This window comes from Phacochoerus africanus, chromosome 8, assembly GCF_016906955.1.
Source record: "Phacochoerus africanus isolate WHEZ1 chromosome 8, ROS_Pafr_v1, whole genome shotgun sequence".
Classification (NCBI taxonomy): domain Eukaryota; kingdom Metazoa; phylum Chordata; class Mammalia; order Artiodactyla; family Suidae; genus Phacochoerus; species Phacochoerus africanus.
Window position 1 is genome coordinate 118,174,211 of NC_062551.1, and position 19,373 is coordinate 118,193,583.

Consider the following 19,373-nt stretch of genomic DNA (forward strand, 5'->3'; position numbering starts at 1 on the left):
ATACTGAACTATCCCCCAATTCCCAAATGCACCACATACCCTTTTTCAAGCTCCATGCTTTTTGTAATGACTCTTTCTAACTATAATTGCCCTCCCTCCACTCTAATCTATCTGAAAAATTCCTGTTCATCCTTTAAAACTCTGCTCCAGGGAGTTCCCATTGTGGCTCAGTGGTAACAAACCCCACTAGTATCCATGGGTTTGATCCTTGGCTTCACTCAATGGGTTAAGGATTTGCTGTTGTTGTGAGCTGTGGTGTAGATCGCAGACTCAGCTTGGATCTGACGTTGCTGTGGCTGTGGTGCACACCCGTGGCTACAGCTCCAATTTGACCCCTAGCCTGGGAATTTTCATATGCCCTAAAAAAAAAAAAAAAAAAAAAAAAAGACAAAAATAAATTAATAAATAAAACTCTGCTCCAGAGTCACCCTTTCTTAAATGTCTCTCTCAGACCTTCCCAAAAATAAACTACTATCTGTAGCAGTACATCCTTCCGTTATTGTTCATATTATATGAAATTACACTTATTTGTTAGAATAATTTGCTTTCCCTTCTGGACTGTGAGCTTCTTAAGGGCAGGGATCATGTATTATTCATCTTTAGTTTTGTTTGTTTGTTTTTGGTGTTTTAGTTTATGAGGAATTGTGATTTTTTCATTTTTTTAAAGTTTTATTGAAGTATAGTTGATTTATGAGGTTGTGATTTCCACTGTACAACAAAGTGATTCAGTTATACGTATACACACTTCCATTCTCCTTCAGATTCTTTTCCCACATAGATTATCACAGAATATTGGGTAAAGTTCTCTGTGCAATACAGCAGGTCCCCATCTACCAATCATTCCATATACCTCAGTGTGCATATGCTGATCCCAAACCCCCAGTCCATCCCTCCCACCTCCACCTGTCCACTTTGGTAACCTTAAACTTTTCAAAATCTGTGAGTCTGTTTCTCTTCTGCAAATGAGTTCGTTTGTATCCCTTTTTTTATTGTAGATTCCACATATAAGTGATGTCTTGTTTATCTTTGGATCTCTAGAAACTAGCAGAGTGTCTGACCAATTATAGCTACATTGTAAATATGTCTTAAGTAAAGGGATGGATGGATTCTCATAAGTGAAAACACAGGCCCTGTCTAATCTGTAATCCTGAGCAGTAGTAAAAGAAACATCTGACAAGGCTTATCATTTATTTATCTTTGCCAGTTCTTTGTGCTCTTTTGACATTTCTGCAATTTTTTGTTAAATTCTAAAGTATCTCATAGACATGAAGAAGCAACAAAAACTGGTCAAATCAGGCTTGTTGCTGAGCCATGCACCTTGTGACATTAGTATTATCACAGATGGTGGATTCTCCCCTTCATCTCTCTATATGACTTTAGGCAGCTGTTGTTATAATGAAAGCAGGCAAAGCTGAGCTTCTGGATATTTTCAAAAATGAAATGGCTCCTGAAAAAGTGTACCCCCTTCCCCTACTGACTGTTTTGCTCTTCTTTCATTCTAAAGCCATGAGAATGTTGTCAGGAATTATATATCTCAAAGCCCACTGATCAGAGTTAAATTGAAAACTAACGACCCCCAGTGGTGTTTCTTGCCTGTTTGATTCATGAGCCCACAAGTCCTTCTGTGGAATCAGTGTGAGCTGTAAACGAGTGTGTCCTCTTCTTTACTGTTATGACTGCGATCAATGGAAATAAATTAATATTCTCCATTTTTTCTAATAGTGCTGCTTCCCAGGAAACTCTGGGGGTAAAACGAGAGGTATATTATTATTGCTTCTATATTTGTAATTATATTCCAGGCTCTCCGTTATTTCACAGCACTGAGATTTTCTTTCTTTTCTTTATAAGATACATGTTTTACTTAGAAGTTAGAATTAATGCCTATTGTGTAACTAATGATGGCTCTTTTATGAGTTAATTAACCAACATGGTGATGTTGGTTGACCAAAAGGGGACATGGATGTAGTTTGCATATGTTTCCACTTCTGTTTCTTAAGAAAAGATTTTGGGAGTTCCCGTCTTGGCGCAACAGAAACGAATCAGACTATGAACTATGAGGTTGCAGGTTCGATCCCTGGCCTTGCTCAGTGGGTTAAGGATCCAGCGTTGCCGTAAGCTGTGGTGTGGTTCACAGGAGTGGCTCAGATCTGGCGTTGCTGAGGCTCTGGCTTAGGCCAGTAGCAATAGTCTAATTAGACCCCTATACTAGGAACCTCCATTTGTCATGGGTGCGGCCCTAAAAAAAAAAAAAAAAGATTTTGCTTTAAGATGCATTGTCCTAGATTATTTTTTTTAAAGTGAATTTGTTTCTCTCATTCCAAATAATTAATCTTTTAAATTAATACAATTGGAATTTCCCTCTTCTATGAGTCGGTTTTTGAAAATAGAATTGAAAGTCCATTTTGGGGAAAGAAAATTTATTTTTCTTTCCTCTCTCTTCCCTCTTTTTTGTCTGTTGTATTCATTTGTTCAGTAAATATTAACTGGACAGAATGTTTGTTGATTGGATTTGGCTCAACACTGTGAAGAATTTAAAATCTTCAAAGTTATTGCCCCCAAAAATCTTACAGAGAGAGACACACACGCAAAAAAATTAACTAGAAAAAGAGATGTTAGGGGGCAGTACCAAGTAAGTAGTAACAGGCAGTAAGTACCTCGCGTTCACAAGCCAGTCTTTACCTCCCTCACATGTTCATTAAGAGCCTTCCAGCCTGCCATCCTCTGTGATTTATTTTTAATGGTTCTTTTCATCCCATTCCAACTTATAGACAGATGCAGGAACATATCCTGGTTCTGTCCCCTAAGTCTCAAGAACTTTACTTCTGAGCTTTTGGAATAAAAGTTGGAAGCTATACCCAGACTATTTTGCGAATGTCCCATTATTATCTAGCCACTTCCTCTGGAGGAAAGGAGATGGGTATGTGAATCGGGAAGGGTGTGTTTCTCCCCACATCTCTATATCTCAACCATACTTGCACATTTAAAATCACATAAGGGAGTTCCCATTGGGGCTCAGTGGGTTAAAAAACCCAACCTTGTCTTTGTGAGGATGCGGGTTCACGCTCTGGCCTCACTCCGTGGGTTAAGAATCCAGCACTTGCAAGCAATGGGATAGGTTGCAAATGCTGCTCGGATCCAGTGTTGCTATGGCTGTGGTGTAGGCTGGCAGTGCATCTCCAATTCAACCCCTAGCCTGGGAACTTCCATATGCCACAAGTGCAGCAGTAAAAAGAAAATGTTTTTAATTAAAAAATTAAAAATCTCATAGAAAGAAAGTATTTGACTGTGTTCAGCACTGCATTGAACAAAACAAAACTGTGATTTCATCACCGTTGTGTACCCAGAGTTCAGTTTCATTCCTAGAGTACAAGTTGAGGAAGCTTCATTAAAACTCTCTGCCTTTCCAGTTACTGTTGAAGCCTGGCCCTGATTATCTTATGACTCATTGTGAATGGATATACACTCTTTCCTTAGCTCTGTAAACCAAGGCTGTTCCATGCTCTTCTTTTCCTTCCAGGCCTAGGCAAATAATCCTTAACTCAGAGAAGCAACTGGAGAGGCTGTTTGGCCAGCTTGTCTGACATCACATTTTGTTTCACTACCAATCTTCTTCTTTTATGCTCCAGTGAGTCATTTTGTACACAGCCCCACCATCTTTTGAGCATCTTCTGCAAGCACAGGGCACCCTCCATACCTGTGGGATCCACGCTAAGGAATCAACCAGTCAAAGGCAGATAGAGGACTAACTGTACAACACTGTTCTATATAAGGAACTTGAGCATTCAAGGATTTTGGTATTTGAGGAAGAGGGGAGGAGCTGGAACCAATCCCCTATGGAAACCAAGGGAGGATGATAGCTGCCTTAAATTTACCCCCAGGCAATCAACCTCTCTCACACTCACATGGCTTTCTTTCCACTTCCATGACTATGACTGCCTCATGGCTTTTATGCATCTATGTCTCTCCTACTAGAGAGTAAGCATCTTGAGGGCAGGAACTGTGATTTCATCACTGTTGTGTACCTAGAGTTCAGTTGGGTTGCTGGAACACAGAAGGCACTCAGTAAAGTGTTGAGAAAGAGGCATAGCAGACTCTGGAGGCTCAGAGGAAAGGCACCCATCCCAGCCAATCATAGCGTTTGGGACAATTTCAGAGGGAGATAAACCTCATCTTAGACCTGAAGTATGACTGCAACTTATCCATGCATAGGGTGAGGGCAACCCAGACAAATAATAATAGTAATAGTAATAATAACATGGGCAAAATTCATATTTGAGAAAGAACAGACAAAAAGATCGGCTATGCCTTCTGTTACCATGCCTGAATCAAACGCTGGTATAGGAATCAAACCATGGTATAGGAATCAAACCATGGTATAGGAATCAAACCATGGTATAAGAAGTTCTCTGATGGCTCAGTGGGTTAAGGATCCTGCATTTGTCACTCCTGTGGCTCTGGTTACAGCTGTGGCATGGGTTCAGTTCCTGGCCCAGGAACTTCTGCATGCTTCTGTAGGTGTGGCCAAAACCAAACAAAAACAAAAAAATATATATAATGGTATACACACATACACATATATATACACTTATATACAGATATATATGTACATATATATTATGTATGTATATATAAGTGTATATGAGTGTATGAGAGAGAAAAAAATTTTAAATAAAAATTTAATTAGATTTATCAAAAAATCAACTCCATCAACCTATAAAACATTTGATATTTAGCCCACAACCTTCTGTTGGGCTAAACAACATTTCCATTACCCTTCCCATTGTTTTCTTTTTACTTAAGTCAAATTTTAATTTTTTATCTTGTTTTATTCTCCATTTTAACGGTTGGTTAAAGTCATTCCATTGCAGACAATAGAATGGTGATGAATAGAGAATAGAATAGAATGAATGAGAAGAATAGAAGAGAATGAATAGAATAGAGAGGTGAGCCTAGCCACTTTGCATGGAATTGTTATGTATAGAAAACCTGTTGCAGGTTCCAAACACTTAAATTAGAAATAAATATTTAGAAAATGGCCTGCTTCTAAATTGAGGCTTTAGGTGCACACAGGACAACTTGCAATGGAATGTAGTGGAAAGCAGACTGGTTTTATTTTTTTATTTTTGTTTTTGGTTTGTATATTTATTTATTTATTTAATCACTCAATGAATTTAGAGCCCACTTACTAAGGCCATGAGACTCTCAATCACTTCTTGAATGGGATCTGCAATATCAGCTCTATATTCTTTGTAGGTATTCCCAAAATTGAAAACGAAACCATATGTGAAAAGGACCACCTAACAGGTGATAGACTGTTATATTCAGTTATAGCACAAGCTCATCTGCTATTGTAGTTATTTGTATGTTAGAAAACAAAAATTTTACAGCTCCTTCCAGAACTACAACAATGTTATATATAGAAAATATGTACCACCATTTCAGTTAGCCAAAGTAAAGCTATTCTTTTTAAATATACACTTTTAAATACTTTGTCTCTAGGTTTGTGACATAACTACAGCAAGTGTGTTTATATAGAAATGGCTATTTTCCTCCTTAGCATGAGGCTAATACACATTGTAACCATTTTGTCTCATAGAATGATTGAAGATAGTGGGAAAAGAGGAAATACCATGGCAGAAAGAAGACAGCTGTTTGCAGAGATGAGTAAGTACAGAACTTTTAAGGAACACCCTGCAGTTTCCATGAATACTTACGGAAAGGCTAGACATAACCACTTAAACCTTATGGCCTTTCTAATTTACCTTAAATCATAAATTCTTTACATAAAATATATATTTTGGCATTTTTGCCTCCTCTTGGGTGAAAATTAAATTAGTCAATGAATCATCATAGTCATTGTTACTAGGATTGTATATCTTACATGAAAGAAAAAGGTTCATGGACCAAAATGCGTGTATATACACATGGATGCTTAATAAACCCTATTTAGTGTTGGCTTAATACAGTCCATTAAACTTCACAGTTTGTGTTCATTTCCCTCCACTGTCACAGGGTCTGGCATGTTGCAGGCACAAGGTAACATTTTTGAAATGAACCATTGAATGTCTTAACTATAAAATGATATCATACGTTCATATGGAAAAGAGGAGTCAGGCACAATTACCGGACCAAACTATAAGCTGTCATTTGGACTTCATGCAGAGGAGGAGAATCTGTCCTACAGACTGGTTTCCAAAAAGTGAAAAGGAAAACAACGTTTAAAAAGAGCTTGAAGGTGACCTGCTGTACAAGGAAAACCAAACCCAGAAGATGTTGACTGACCCCAGTGGAGAACTGTTTAAATAGAGGTTGTTGGTTTATGTAAATGCAAGATTGCTATATGAGTAATTGGGTGGTAGTATCTCCTTATAGACCATTTTTCTTATTCATAAGGAAGAAGAACTTGACACTGAGGGGAAAACACACATCTCAAATTAAATGTTACAAAGAAAAAGGCACAATTCTCTTGTTGTCTTTTTATCTCTCCTTCCCTGCCTAAGGAATGAGGAGGAGCAGAAAGGAGTCATAAGCCTTTTACTCTGAGAAGTCAAGAGACAAAATTAGGTTCTCCTGAAGATTGGGACTATTTGGCAAGAATGAGCGTCGGAGCAGATAAAGGAAAGCCCCAGATATAAGATTTACAATTGCCTTTATCATTTCCCAATAATCTGGAGGCACCAAGACAGATTAGTAACTAACTAACTAACTAACTAAAATCGATGTGGGGAATCACATGAGCAAAATCAGTTGTGCTCCTTGCTTTTCCACTTTTAGAAACATGTCTAAAGAGTCTATGAGAGTTTCAGCCGTGACCTTTCATGTTCCTAGGCCACACCTGGTACTGTAGCTTCACTTCAGTCCTGATCAGAGACCTGGAATTTTGACTTTTGTTGATACCAGTCTAACAGAGGAAAGGACATAGTTACTGCCTGCCCATCTAAACAAAATCCAGAGCAGCACAAATACTTTCTCATATATCATAGAGTCTTAGACTGAAAAGGCAAGAGGCATGTCTATCAAGGGCCAGTGTTTTGTCCAAAAAAGAAAAAAAAAGTTTAATATTTAACATAGAAAACCAAGAAATCCTTAGGGCAAATGTTTGAATTTATCATCATTATGTTAAAGACTGCATCAGCCAACAGACTGTAAGAATTCTTATGTCATGATTTTGTAAACATTTACCTGAATTTAAGTACATTATCCCAGCTCCTTCTGCACCTCAGGCAGTGCCTGGCACAGACAAGCACATGTGTCACAAATGTCTTTTTTTTTTTTTTGTCTTTTTGCCATTTTTTTCTTGGGCCGCTCTCGCGGTATATGGAGGTTCCCAGGCTAGGGATCTAATCAGAGCTGTTGCTGCCGGCCTACGCCAGAGCCACAGCAACACCAGATCTGAGCCATGTCTGCAACCTACACCACAGCTCATGGCAACACCAGATCCTTAACCCACTGAGCGAGGGCAGGGATCGAACCCGAAACCTCATGGTTCCTAGTTGGGTTCGTTAACCACTGCACCACAACGGGAACTCCACAAATGTCTTTTGAATTAAGTTATCCAACTCAAAGAAAGATCACCGTAAGTTTTATAGCCATAGAAACAGAAAAGCTCTACATTTTTCAAGCGAGAAAGACTTAGGAAAATTATGTATTCACTTCCTAAATTAACCTTTTCATAGGCCATGCAGTTTATTAAATCATTTTGAGTTCTCCAAATTTAGTGATCAAAATAGTTAAGCAAAACACACAGATATGTATCTTTCTCCCTTTCTTCCTCGCTTCAAAAAGAATACAGCTGACCTTAACAATCCATTAGCAAGCATCATGTCCAGAGTAACACTAAATAGGACATGACCATAGTAAGTATGATTGTGCCAGAGAAAACAATTGGCTGATTTCAAAGGGAGAAATTGATATTGACTGACTGTCAGACAAAAAAGAAAGGTAATCTCATTGAAAATGTGTTAAATATTTGAAATATATATGGGTTACCCTAGTTCTATCAGCAGGACTCCAAAGAAAGACAAGGAATCTATTATCAGAGAAGACTGACATTGAAATTTGGAAAATAACTTCTTCCAGGAATCTATGATATCTAGACAGGGAGCTAAAAAAGAAGAAGGAACTTGTAAATCTGGTCAGCTAAGTACTACTTAGAAGTAGTTCTTTTTTAAACACCAAAGGAAAGTGCCAAAGAGATTCTTGGTTTTAGAAATTACAAATGTCAAAGAAAAAAAAAAAAGGAGTTAAGAATGCAGGGAAGATTTTATTCAAGACTATTGCAAGAGAGAAAAGAGACTGAGCTCAACTTTGCTGGAACCAAAGACAGGAGAGTTTCTAAGCACTGGGGTGAGCCAGAGCAGAAGTCTTGAAAGAGGTTAGAGGGGAAGTTGGTCAGTTCTGCCTACGAATTGTCACAGTGAGGAAGTTAGGCTCCTACCTTCAGTGATTACATTTCCAAGGAATGGCTCCCAGTCCTTGAGACAGATATTTCCAGGTAACAACAGGTTGTAAAACTGGCAGAAGACTGAGAGGTTTACATCTTTTTGTTTTGTTTTGTTTTGTTTGTTTGTTTTGTTTGTTTTTTGTCTTTTTGCTATTTCTTGGGCCGCTCCCACGGCATATGGAGGTTCCCAGGCTAGAGGTCCAATCAGAGCTGTAGCTGCCGGCCTACGCCAGAGCCACAGCAACGCGGGATCCGAGCCGCGTCTGCAACCTACACCACAGCTCACGGCAATGCCGGATCCTTAACCCACTGAGCAAGGGCAGGGATCGAACCCGAAACCTCATGGTTCCTAGTCGGATTTGTTAACCACTGCGCCACCACGGGAACTCCAGGTTTACATCTTTAAAGGAGCAAAGAATTTACAAAAGAAAGTTTTCTAAAGTAAGCGCTCTAAGATAAGAAGGTAGGGGGGAGTTCCCTGGTTACCTAGTGGTTAAGGATCCGATGTTGTCACTGCTGTGGCGTGAGTTCCATCTGTGACCCATGAACTTTTGCATACTGTGGGCATGGCCAAAAAAGTCTTTATTTTATAAAAACAAACAGAAGAAGAAGCGAGGGAGGGAGAGAGAGGAAGGAAGGGAGGAAGGGAGGGAAGAAGGAAGGAAGGGAGGAAGAAAAGGGAGGTCAAAGAACTAGAGTCTGGAAGAATCTATTCTAAAGGTTAGTTAAACTGAGCAGAAAGAACATGGAGAAAAGAGTAACAATTAACAAGAAAAACAATTGGTAAAGAAATTTTAGCAAATTCAGGTAATTGCAGCATCTATACGTGTTAAACATCGATTCTGAGCTCATAATCATAAGGAGCAGAAGCAAAAAAAAAAAGGAAAAATGAAAAAAGAAGCAAACAAAATTAAAGTTTACATGGACTCACAAATAAGCCATAAAACGAAACAAAATAAAACAACTTCTATGGCCGCATACTTTGATTAAAGAAATTTGAGGCAAGCTGCCCTAAACCCAAATTTCCCCTCAGTATAATGCCCGAATTATCAGTTAATTTAGTACCTTAGATTAAAGCTGAAAAGACTCTAGTTAAATGTAAGCCATCTTCACCTTGGGCTCTTCAGCCATCATACAAGTTTATCAGCTCAAATAGGTTTATCTCACTGGCTGTTAGCAAAATAAATTCTTCTTAGACTCCAGCTCCCTTAATTGTGTTTTTCTGCTCTCAGAGCACATTTACTCAGCTTTGTACGACACTTCCTTGTGGACGTGTCCGTGTCACTCAGTCACATGAACTCCTCCTTTGGGACAGACCCTGGACCTTTCCCTTCAAACCCACTCACCTTAGGTGCCGAATCGATGCTGGTTTAAAAGCCTCAGGGCAAAGGGCAGGTAGCTGTCAATGAGAGGAAAGTGATTGGAAAGCACTCTTTCAGAACATGGAAGGCTGCCCAACAAGATGAGAAAGGTCCTGGGGAGAAAGCAGTGGGATGCCATTGGCCTCCAAGTGGAGGAGGGACCGGAAATCAAAGCCAGGCAAGTAGAGGTGCTCAGCAGACCCTGTTGAGTGGTTCGAAGGCAGACAGTCCCTCGGAATGTTGACTGCAGTCAGCACGTGCATAGTTTGAATGGAGCCTAGAGCAGAATTGTGCAGTGCACACTGTGAGTTCTAGGAAATCCGATTTCAAAAATTCAGGAAAATGACATGAGTGATCCCAGTCCCATAAGCCGTGGTGGTTAGTGTGGCTGCTTTCACCTGAATCTTCATTTCTCATGCTCTTCAGCATCTTTGGGATGTCAACATGATGGGTCACCATCCTGGAAATTCTCCCTGAGTCACCACTGTACTCCAGTCTCTTGCTGTTTCTGACCACTTTACTTCTCTTTTTCTGTCTCTCAGTAGCCTCCAAAGACCTGATTCAACCCCAGCCAGGAAATTTCCATATGCCACAAGTGTAGCCGTGAAAAGAAAAAAATTTTTTTTTCTTATGAAAAACCTTAAATATATACAGAAATAGAGAAGATAGTATTCATCTCTACCCTTAATTGTTTACCCCCAGCCACACTGTATAATGATGAAGCAAATCTAAGATATTACTTAGCTGAGCCAAATCTCCATGTTTTAAAGAATTATATACCAGAGATGTATAATAATAATGGAAAAAAAGTACTATATTTTGAAAAATAATAAAGAGGACATTGCAAAAAATAGATAGGAAAGTACTGTACTATTTTTTATTAAAAAGGAAAAACTAGAGTTTTGAAAGTATACAGTATGAGCTTGATGTAGATTTCAAGAGAAAATGGATTTTTTTTCAGATCTTGGACAAAACATAGTGGTAATCCTAGACATTTCAACATGCCAAGAGCAAGGATGGCTCTCTTGACTTCATTTCCTTGTTTATTCAAATTCCATCTTTAGTTGAATTAAGTCAACTAATTTCCCTTTTTAATAATATTATTAGACTGCTAGCTCAGAAAAATACCATAGGATACAAATGAACCTTAATTTCAGCAAGATGCTGACAGAGTCCCTTAGGTTGTACACGAGCTGGAGAAATGTGAGCTGGATCACTGTACAGTTAACCTAGATTCAGAGGTACTATTGTGACCATGTCTGGGTCATGTAAGTAATGTAATATATGTAATGGATCAGTCAACCTGGAGGGCATCATTGTGAGTAATGGATCAATCAACTTGGAGGACAGTCCCCAGCTGTATACTGGAAACTCTGTTTGTGGCTCTAGCTGACCACAGGTCTTTGGTTTGAGGCAATGACTTAGACACAGAAGACATGCAATTAATTGCTCCCTAGGAAGGCCATGAATTTATAGACTTTCAAGAAGAGACCACACTTGTAAAACTGAATTAAGTTCATGGTTATTGGGCCAGAGACAAAGAAATTTATGTCAAACGAGGTGGGTAACTGGAGCAAGAACCTTCACAGCCTGTCTCAGCACAGCTTTTAGGTTCCAGAGTCCATTATGGATCCTGTGGTTGCCACTTACCTTGTCCGTGCGAGGTAGAGTGTGGCTGTATCTGAAAAGCTGAACTTCATTGCACACCACATCCCTTTTAATATTCAGGGCTTACATCCTCAGCCAGGAAGAACTTTCACAAATTGGAGACATTGACAGACCTCCAAGACCCCTTCCTGATGCTTGAGCACAACAGAGGGTCCATTCAGCCCACATGGTGATAAGGCAGAGGAGAGTAGTCAGTGCACCCCTGACCCTAAGCATCATCTCTGCATTGCTGTTTACTGCATCCTGGAGAGGGGCACCTCTACCAAAGGCTCCCTAGGACCACTATGAGAGGGAGGTGCAGAGAAGCCAGCACTGCCTCCTTTCTGCTTTCAGAGGGTAAGGTCTTGTCAGTACTGAGAAATCTAATTCTGTGCTGCATCACAGTCTTTTCATACCTGGGGCTTCAATCATTACTTTTGAAGAACTTACACAAAGTATCCATGTCCCTAATGTCTTCTTTTAAAGGATTATAGACAGATTTTGGGATTCTCTTGATTGTTGAGCCAAACTCAGCATCACTAAAATGATATTCTTATCCCGGGAAAAAGGCAAAAAACTAGCAGTCCTGTATTTGATAGTCTCTATATCGCTGATTGTCCAGCATCCTAGACAGATTATTTCCCACCTGAGCCTCTCAGATTTACAGAGGACTTGAAACTAAGAAGGCCCTTTTAAATGCCAGTGACAAAATCAAAAATGTTTTAAATATCAGAAAGGTTAGAAGCATGAGCTAAAAAGTAAAAGAAACTAAGATTAAATGTGAAGTCATACCTAGCCCGCAAATGAGCATTTAAATAGAAAATAGAAAAGATCTGACTTAATATGAGTGCGTTTGATTTTTTTAAAGCCAGCTTTTTAATGAACTACTAGCTTCATAAGAGCCAGAAGAATGAGCCATTTTTTTAAAAAAATGCATTAGTAAGTGTCCTTATTAATGGTGGTTTTAGGTTTTTCTGTACATTTCACACAGGTAAGGCAATTGCTATGGCCTTTGGGTTAGTTTTATATGTCTTATTTCAAGGAGATATTGGACAACCAATAGAATAGGATCACTAGGATGGTTAAGGGTCTCAAAACCATGTCTGATGATAATGAAAATAATAATAGCTACGTCCATATACTGAAGTCTATTGTGTATCCCATTCTGTGCTAGACATTGTACTTGAGATGGCTGTGGACTTGGACGTCTTCAACCGAAAAAAGTCAAGAAGCTCCCTGCATGCCAAAACTTTAAACTCCATGAAGACAGGGACATTTGTACATAATGTTCAGATGGTAATGAAGATGCTAACAATGATCATGAGAGCTGCTTCCCAATCTGAAAAATAAATTATCAAATGGAAGGGAGGAAAGGTTATATGGCTTCAGAGGGGAACCAGCTCCAGTGGATTGAAGTTACAGGGAGGCAAACTAAAGCCCAAATATAAAAAAAGAAATTCCTACCATTTACTGGTGCTCAGAAATGGCCCCAGAAAACCTTGTAAGGAGGCCTACCTGCTATCAAGCACTCATTAGGTACCATCTACAGAGGTTAACAGCTGGTAAAGTTGATTCTATTATCCTCATTTTTCTTATTTAGGAAGACATTGGATGTCAAGTAAAACCTCGTCAAAGTTCACACAACTTGGAAGTGAGAGATTAAGGGTTACTAGCTTTAAAACTCTTATATTTTCACTAAATGATAACCACCCCTATCATTGGACATAATCTTATCTGGCCGTTGGTTAAATGTCCATCTGTTGAGAACGCATTTAGGTGAATTCCTGCCTTGGGTGAAGGTGAATCCTACCTCTTTGAGCCTTCAAGCACTTAGTATCAATTAGTCTGTTTGCCAAGTAAAAAACTCTCATAAGAATGAATGTTTAATAATCTGCCTTATAAAACCATAAAGTTTTAAAATAGCAGTATTTTTAAATGACTCTAAAGAGATCAGTTTGAGGGAATGATAAATGCACCCAATGAGGGACATCCACTTATTGATCCTGAGTTTCTTAGGAAGGCGCTTAATTGGCCTCCTAATATATTTACTTCTAGACCAGTTATTTTACTTGCTATTCTAATTCTGAAGCATTTTTGTAGCATGTTTACTGGTAAAGAGAAAGTGCCATACGTGTCAAAATAGAGCTATGTGCCTTAATATCTGTTATGAACTGTAAACACGGGCTTGAAGAAAGCCAAATATTTAAAAGCAGAGAAAAACAGACATTTTTTTAAGTCTGTTGTGTTCTAGACACAGTCTAGAAATTAGCCCACAGTCTAGAAGTTTGTCAGGGGAGAGTGGAAGGATGACTGGGAACTCAGGTATGGTTGTATCAAGCAGCCCATCCTCAGAGGATGGTGGGGAGATGAGCTGGAGCCTGGCAGAGGTGTTGGAGAGCAGTGGGAAAGACTGTCAAGAAAGTAGGATGGAAAAGGCTGCAGAGGGGCTTGGATTCTTGTGCATATCTGGATCCCAAGAATTCAGCCCTGGTGCTGTGGATAGCTGAAGCCATACTGGATTCTTGAATAGAAGGGTGGAATGAGGAAAATATTTCAAGAATATGGGGGACTACCTGTGTCAGGGAGAAACTGGAGGCCACAATGTTTGAAAGAGCAGTGGTTGGTTTTAGAAAGAAGTCTCAGAGTTTCCCATCATGGCTCAGTGGAAACAAATCTGACTAGCATCCATGAGGACACAGGTTTGATCCCTGGCCTCACTCAGTGGGTTAAGGATCTGGCATTGCTGTAAGCTGTGGCATAGGCTGGAGGCTACAACTCTGATTCGACCCTAGCCTAGGGACCTCTACCATGGGTGAACCCTGAAAAGACAAAAGGTGTGTGTGTGAGGGGGTTTCCTCTGAGATTGACAGGAAGTTTTGCAGCACAGACTCGGGTGGTAGTGATGAGTACTCACATAGCATTTACTGTGTGCCAGGCAGCGTTCCCAAGGCTTTAGGCTGCAGCCTCTCATTTATCCTTACAACACGTCCTATGAAATAAGTAGTCGTATTACCATCAGTCTCATCTTCCAGAGGAGAAAACTGAGGCTTCTGAAAGCAACTGGCCTATGGTCATGAAGAAAAGACACCCAATATTGAGCCCGTGCTTACTGCAGAGCCATACTCTAATGACCAACCTCAGTGGATTTTAAATGATTATTTGATAATGTTACATCTGATTGTTTTTAAGTCATGCATTTGGCTGTTTTAAGTCACAGCTTGAGCAGACTGTTCTCAGAAGCGGCAGACACCACAGGGCTGAGCTTGTGTTCCTTGGCCCAGGAATGTGGTTGACAGCCTGACCACTGTGCTGGATACACGTGCTCCTTTCTCCCCAGAACTTGAGGACTATGGGACAGACATTTTCAAGTCATAAAGTTAAACTTATATTCTAATAAAAATAGAAATCAGATTAAGTGTATAGTTAAGATCTGTAGTTGCTTTATTTATCAACATTATCTGTTCCTTTTCAGACACATGGCATTTCATATGTGTGTGTGTTTCTCCCCCTAGGGGCTCAAGATCTGGATCGCATCCGACTCTCCACCTACAGAACAGCCTGCAAGCTGAGGTTTGTTCAGAAGAAATGCAATTGTAAGTAAGCCAGTTGTTTGGAGTAATTACCCTCTAATTTACCTTAGTTAATTTATTAAAAGTAGGCTTTCTTCACGTATTGGTAAAAATATGTTTGCACAACAATAAAAGGAATATAATGATAATACACATGGTAGAAAGACTATTCTAAGTAATTCAGAAGGCCTAATGGCTCAGTTGCTAAAGTACTGAAATGGGTCAGCCTCTGAATGTGTATGTAATCCTGCCCTCGGAATGGTGTAAACCTGGAGGGATATTTTTCTTCTTTTCTCTAGCTTTGTTCTTGTAGGTGCAATGCCACCAAAATGGTTTCCAAAAATTTTAGAAAATATCAAACATCAAGTCCTCCTTATGTTTGTATTTCCTTTACAAATATAGGAATAGGAAATTCCTTAAAAATATAGGAAAATGTTTACACATTCCTGGAAAACATTTAAATTTCTTTCCAAAACTGTAAAAATTAGCCCTTTGTATTCAGAGTATTGACTGCATTTGCCTACATCAGACAGTAGCAAGGGACAAGACAACAATCTGAAAGAAAAACTTGCTTCAACTTTTTCCCAGATATTAACGTGTCATCAGCAAGCTAAGTCACTATTCATAGTGAGCAGTTTCACATTCCCTGCCAGGTCAGTGCTTTCATCAGATCGTCACATCGCTTTTCTCTTGGAAAGAAAAATTCGTCTTCAAAGTTTATGTCCATGAACTTACTCTTTGCTTTCTATGAAAACTGACTTCTATGAAAAATTAAGTACTGTTCTCATTTTCTAATTAGTATTAGATGAATTAAAAAAGGAAAACCACAATGTTCTCCTGACTACGTAGACAAGTTCTCCAATGCGTGGCATGAAGATTTGGCCCTTGGTGAGCAAAGAAGCCAGCCATGTCCACATCTGTGCCCTCCCAGAATCTCTGGCAGGTGCTTCCTGGGGCCCTGGGTGGACCAACCGCAGCCCTAGCGGCCTTGTTTTGTGTCTGATCATGACTGTGGGGATGGGGAGGGCACAGCTACCCCTCAGGGTGCTCATCTGCAGTTCATTCTCCAGCTTAAGTAGCTAGAAATGGAGCTGAAGTTCAGAGCAGGACAAGAAGGGAGAAAAGACATAGGGGGGTCAGAAGATGTGTTTGGACTAAACTAATTCCCCAAAATGGAGTGAGAAAAACACTACAGATGCAGCAAGGAATCTTGCAGTCCTGGGTATTGACAAGTCATAAAAAGCTCTTTCTAGGACTGGTGTTAAACGGCAAGAAAAATACTCCCACAGAACAAAGGCCTCCCCCACCCCAATCCCATCACCCACATGTCAACGAAAGGAAGTATCTCTGTGTTTTCAGGTATGAAAAAAGTGATGGGGTTCTCCCACGTCCTTTTCTCATTTTCACTCCACTGGCCCTCAAAATAGAGAGAGGGGGAGATGGAGTTCTATCTCCCCCCCCTCTTTTTTTTTTTTTTGGTCTTTTTAGGGCTACACCTGCAGCATTTGGAGATTCCCAGGCTAGGCGTCTAATTGGAGCTGTAGCCACTGGCCTATACCACAGCCACAGCAACACCAGATCCAAGCCGTGTCTGCAACCTACACCACAGCTCATGGCGAAGCCAGATTCCTAACTGAAGATCGAGGCCAGGGATGGAACCCACAACCTCACGGTTCCTAGTCGGATTTGTTTCCACTGCACCATGACGGGAACTCCCTGTTTTTTTAAGTTCTGTCCCCTTAAAGCGTCACCAGGCAGAACCTTTCCTAGGCTACTTTCAGAGGAGAGGGGGAATTTTTAAAAGACTTTACAAAATAGTAAGGATGAACAAACAAACAATAAAGAAAAGGAAGGAAGGGAGGGAAGGAAGAAGGAGAAAGGAAAAGAAAAAAGACCCATATTTATTTGGCAACCCCGTAGCCAACATTCCATCACAACACACTGTTGGCCCAAACCCGGTCTAGCAACCCACAGGCCACATCCCATCCCTCCTGCTCTCTAATAAAGGCCCTTTCTCATTCTTTTCCTTGTCCTCTTTCTTTCTGGCCCTCATCCTTATTCTACATCTAGAATCATGTCATAGTCTCATTGGCCCTCTTAGAAAACAGTGGGGGAAGCTGTAACCTTCTTGGAAATTGGTGTTGGTCCATCCCTGGTTGAAAAAATCAAACCTTCATACTTGTCCAATTGCCCTTCCAGGCGTCCACTCACTTATCCCTTAACTTAGGAAGCTTATCATGCCCTCCTGTTACAGGTTTGCACAGACCAACTATGAATAAGATGTGATCCCTGCCTTAAAGTTGCCCAAAGTCTAATTGGGTTGATGTTTTCTTGTGTGTGTGTGTGTGTGTGTAGGTATGTGGGGGGTGGGGGGACGGGGAAGAAAATTGGTAAAATTTATTAAATTGTATCTTATTTTAGTGAAGGGATACTTTATTTATTTTTCATTTAATTTTATTGGAGTAGTTGACTGATTTTTAAGCAAACATATAAAACAGTGTGATGGTATGATGATAGAAATAAGGCACAGTGTATGCGAGCACCAAGAAGGCAGTGCCCTGACCTGGGAGTTTCCTAGAGAGGGAGCTATCTGGGCTGAGTCTTAAAGAATTAGTAGGAATTCCTATTGTAGCTGAGCAGGTTAAGAATCCTACTATTATCCATGAGGATGTGGGTTTGATCCCTGGCCTCGCTCAGTGGGTTAAGGATCGGGCATTGCCACAAGCTGCGATGTAGGTCGCAGACGTGGCTCAGATCTGGCTGTGGCATAGGCCAGCGGCTTTAGCTGTGGCATAGGCTGGCAGCTGTAGCTCCAGTTCAACCTCTAGCCTGGAACGTCCATATGCCATAGGTGTGGCCCTAAAAAGGAAAAAAAAAAAAAGAATTAATAGCCATTAAGCAGAGAAGTGTTATTTGCTTTTACAAGGTACCTTATAAACAGCATACGTTTTAGAAGGGGAAAAGATATGACATTCTCTACAAACTAGAAAGAACTAAGGCTCAAGGAAGAATAACAAGCATATGTTGAATGCTCTGTTAAAGTTAAGTTTCATTTTAAAATTGTTTCTACCTTGATCAAAAGTTTTAAGTGTGGATTCCATATGTGTTGGCTGAGTTTTCCTTCCTGCCAAAAATAAAGAAATATATATATATACATAGCCCTTGTGGTGTTGAGGTCCTTGCAGAATGCTAACACAGTTGGGCCTGGTTTATCATAAGGAAAGTTAGAACCTTCCTTTTAGGAAGATAACCAGAAGCACTGATGTTCATAATATAATATTAGCCAACATCAAATGTACATCTCTGTATTAGAGGAGGATAATTTTTGTCTGCAGTAAAACCTAGCCTACAGTAAATTATGGTGCCTAATTATTTTACGCTACAATAAAATAAATAAGAAACAAATCCAGTGGTGTCTTTGTAAGAACATTGCTTTATTGGAAACTTACAGAGTAGTAACTTCATAGAAATCAGTGGACCTTAACTGAGAATAGGTTGCTTATTTTGGGGCCCAGACCTATTTACAGGTAAAACTTATTTTGTGTATTAATAAAACTAAGCTTAAAAACTATACAATGGGAGGAAAAGCATAAAGACGGTAAAGTGGTCACCCAGAAAAAAAAAATGTTGTCTCGATATGGCATGGGGTGTATAGATTTTTAGAAGAATTCTTTTTTATCTAATTTCAAAGATCAAAGTGTTACTTAATTCCCCTTATTTCCTTCGCCACAGCCCAGGCCTACTCTGTTTCCAGAGTATTGATTTCTATCACTGACGTTCATGTTCATTCCATTTAATGCAGCTCCTGCAGGATGCTAGGAATAACTCCTTTCCAGTGTCCTAAAAAAAACTCTAAGGGATTTAGAGAGCTGAAAACTGAATAGCCAGCATCTACTTTGTTTAGACATCAACTAAGAATAGTCCACAAATGGGTATGTGTAACCTCTTTGATAATAGGGAACATGAACTTGCAGCCCCAATTAAGCCAAACATTATTGCCCCGAAACAGTTCCATTATTTATATTGGTATATGTGCATTTTTATGTGCATTTTTTTTTAATTGGACTCAACTGTATTTTTAACCTCATAAAGTTAAAATGTTTGGGAAACTTGTTTTCACTACATAATATCTGTAGAGTATTACTATATAGTATATTGGTGCCTCCTGGTGCACACACACAAAAAAAACATTTATAAACCTCTGCTAGAAAAGGAGAGTTGGGGAGTTCCACTTGTAGGTCAGCGGTAACGAATCTGACTAGTATCAAAGAGGACGTGGGTTCGATCTCTGGCCTTGCTCAGTGGGTTAAGGATCCAGTGTTGCTGTGGCTGTGATGTAGGCCAGTGGCTGCA

At 39.8% G+C, this 19,373-nt stretch overlaps 1 protein-coding gene across 20 annotated transcripts in view; it reads left to right on the plus strand.

Annotated features, from left to right (window-relative positions):
- Window positions 1-19,373, plus strand: part of DTNA (dystrobrevin alpha) — a 424,974-nt gene that overhangs the window by 281,629 nt on the left and 123,972 nt on the right. For all 20 annotated transcript variants that reach the window (XM_047794112.1, XM_047794094.1, XM_047794098.1 and 17 more), the window contains 2 exons: window positions 5,597-5,664; window positions 14,964-15,044. In XM_047794112.1, the coding sequence (XP_047650068.1) occupies window positions 5,598-5,664; window positions 14,964-15,044 (148 nt within the window). In that variant the 5' untranslated portion in view covers window position 5,597. The remainder of the gene's footprint in view (window positions 1-5,596; window positions 5,665-14,963; window positions 15,045-19,373) is intronic.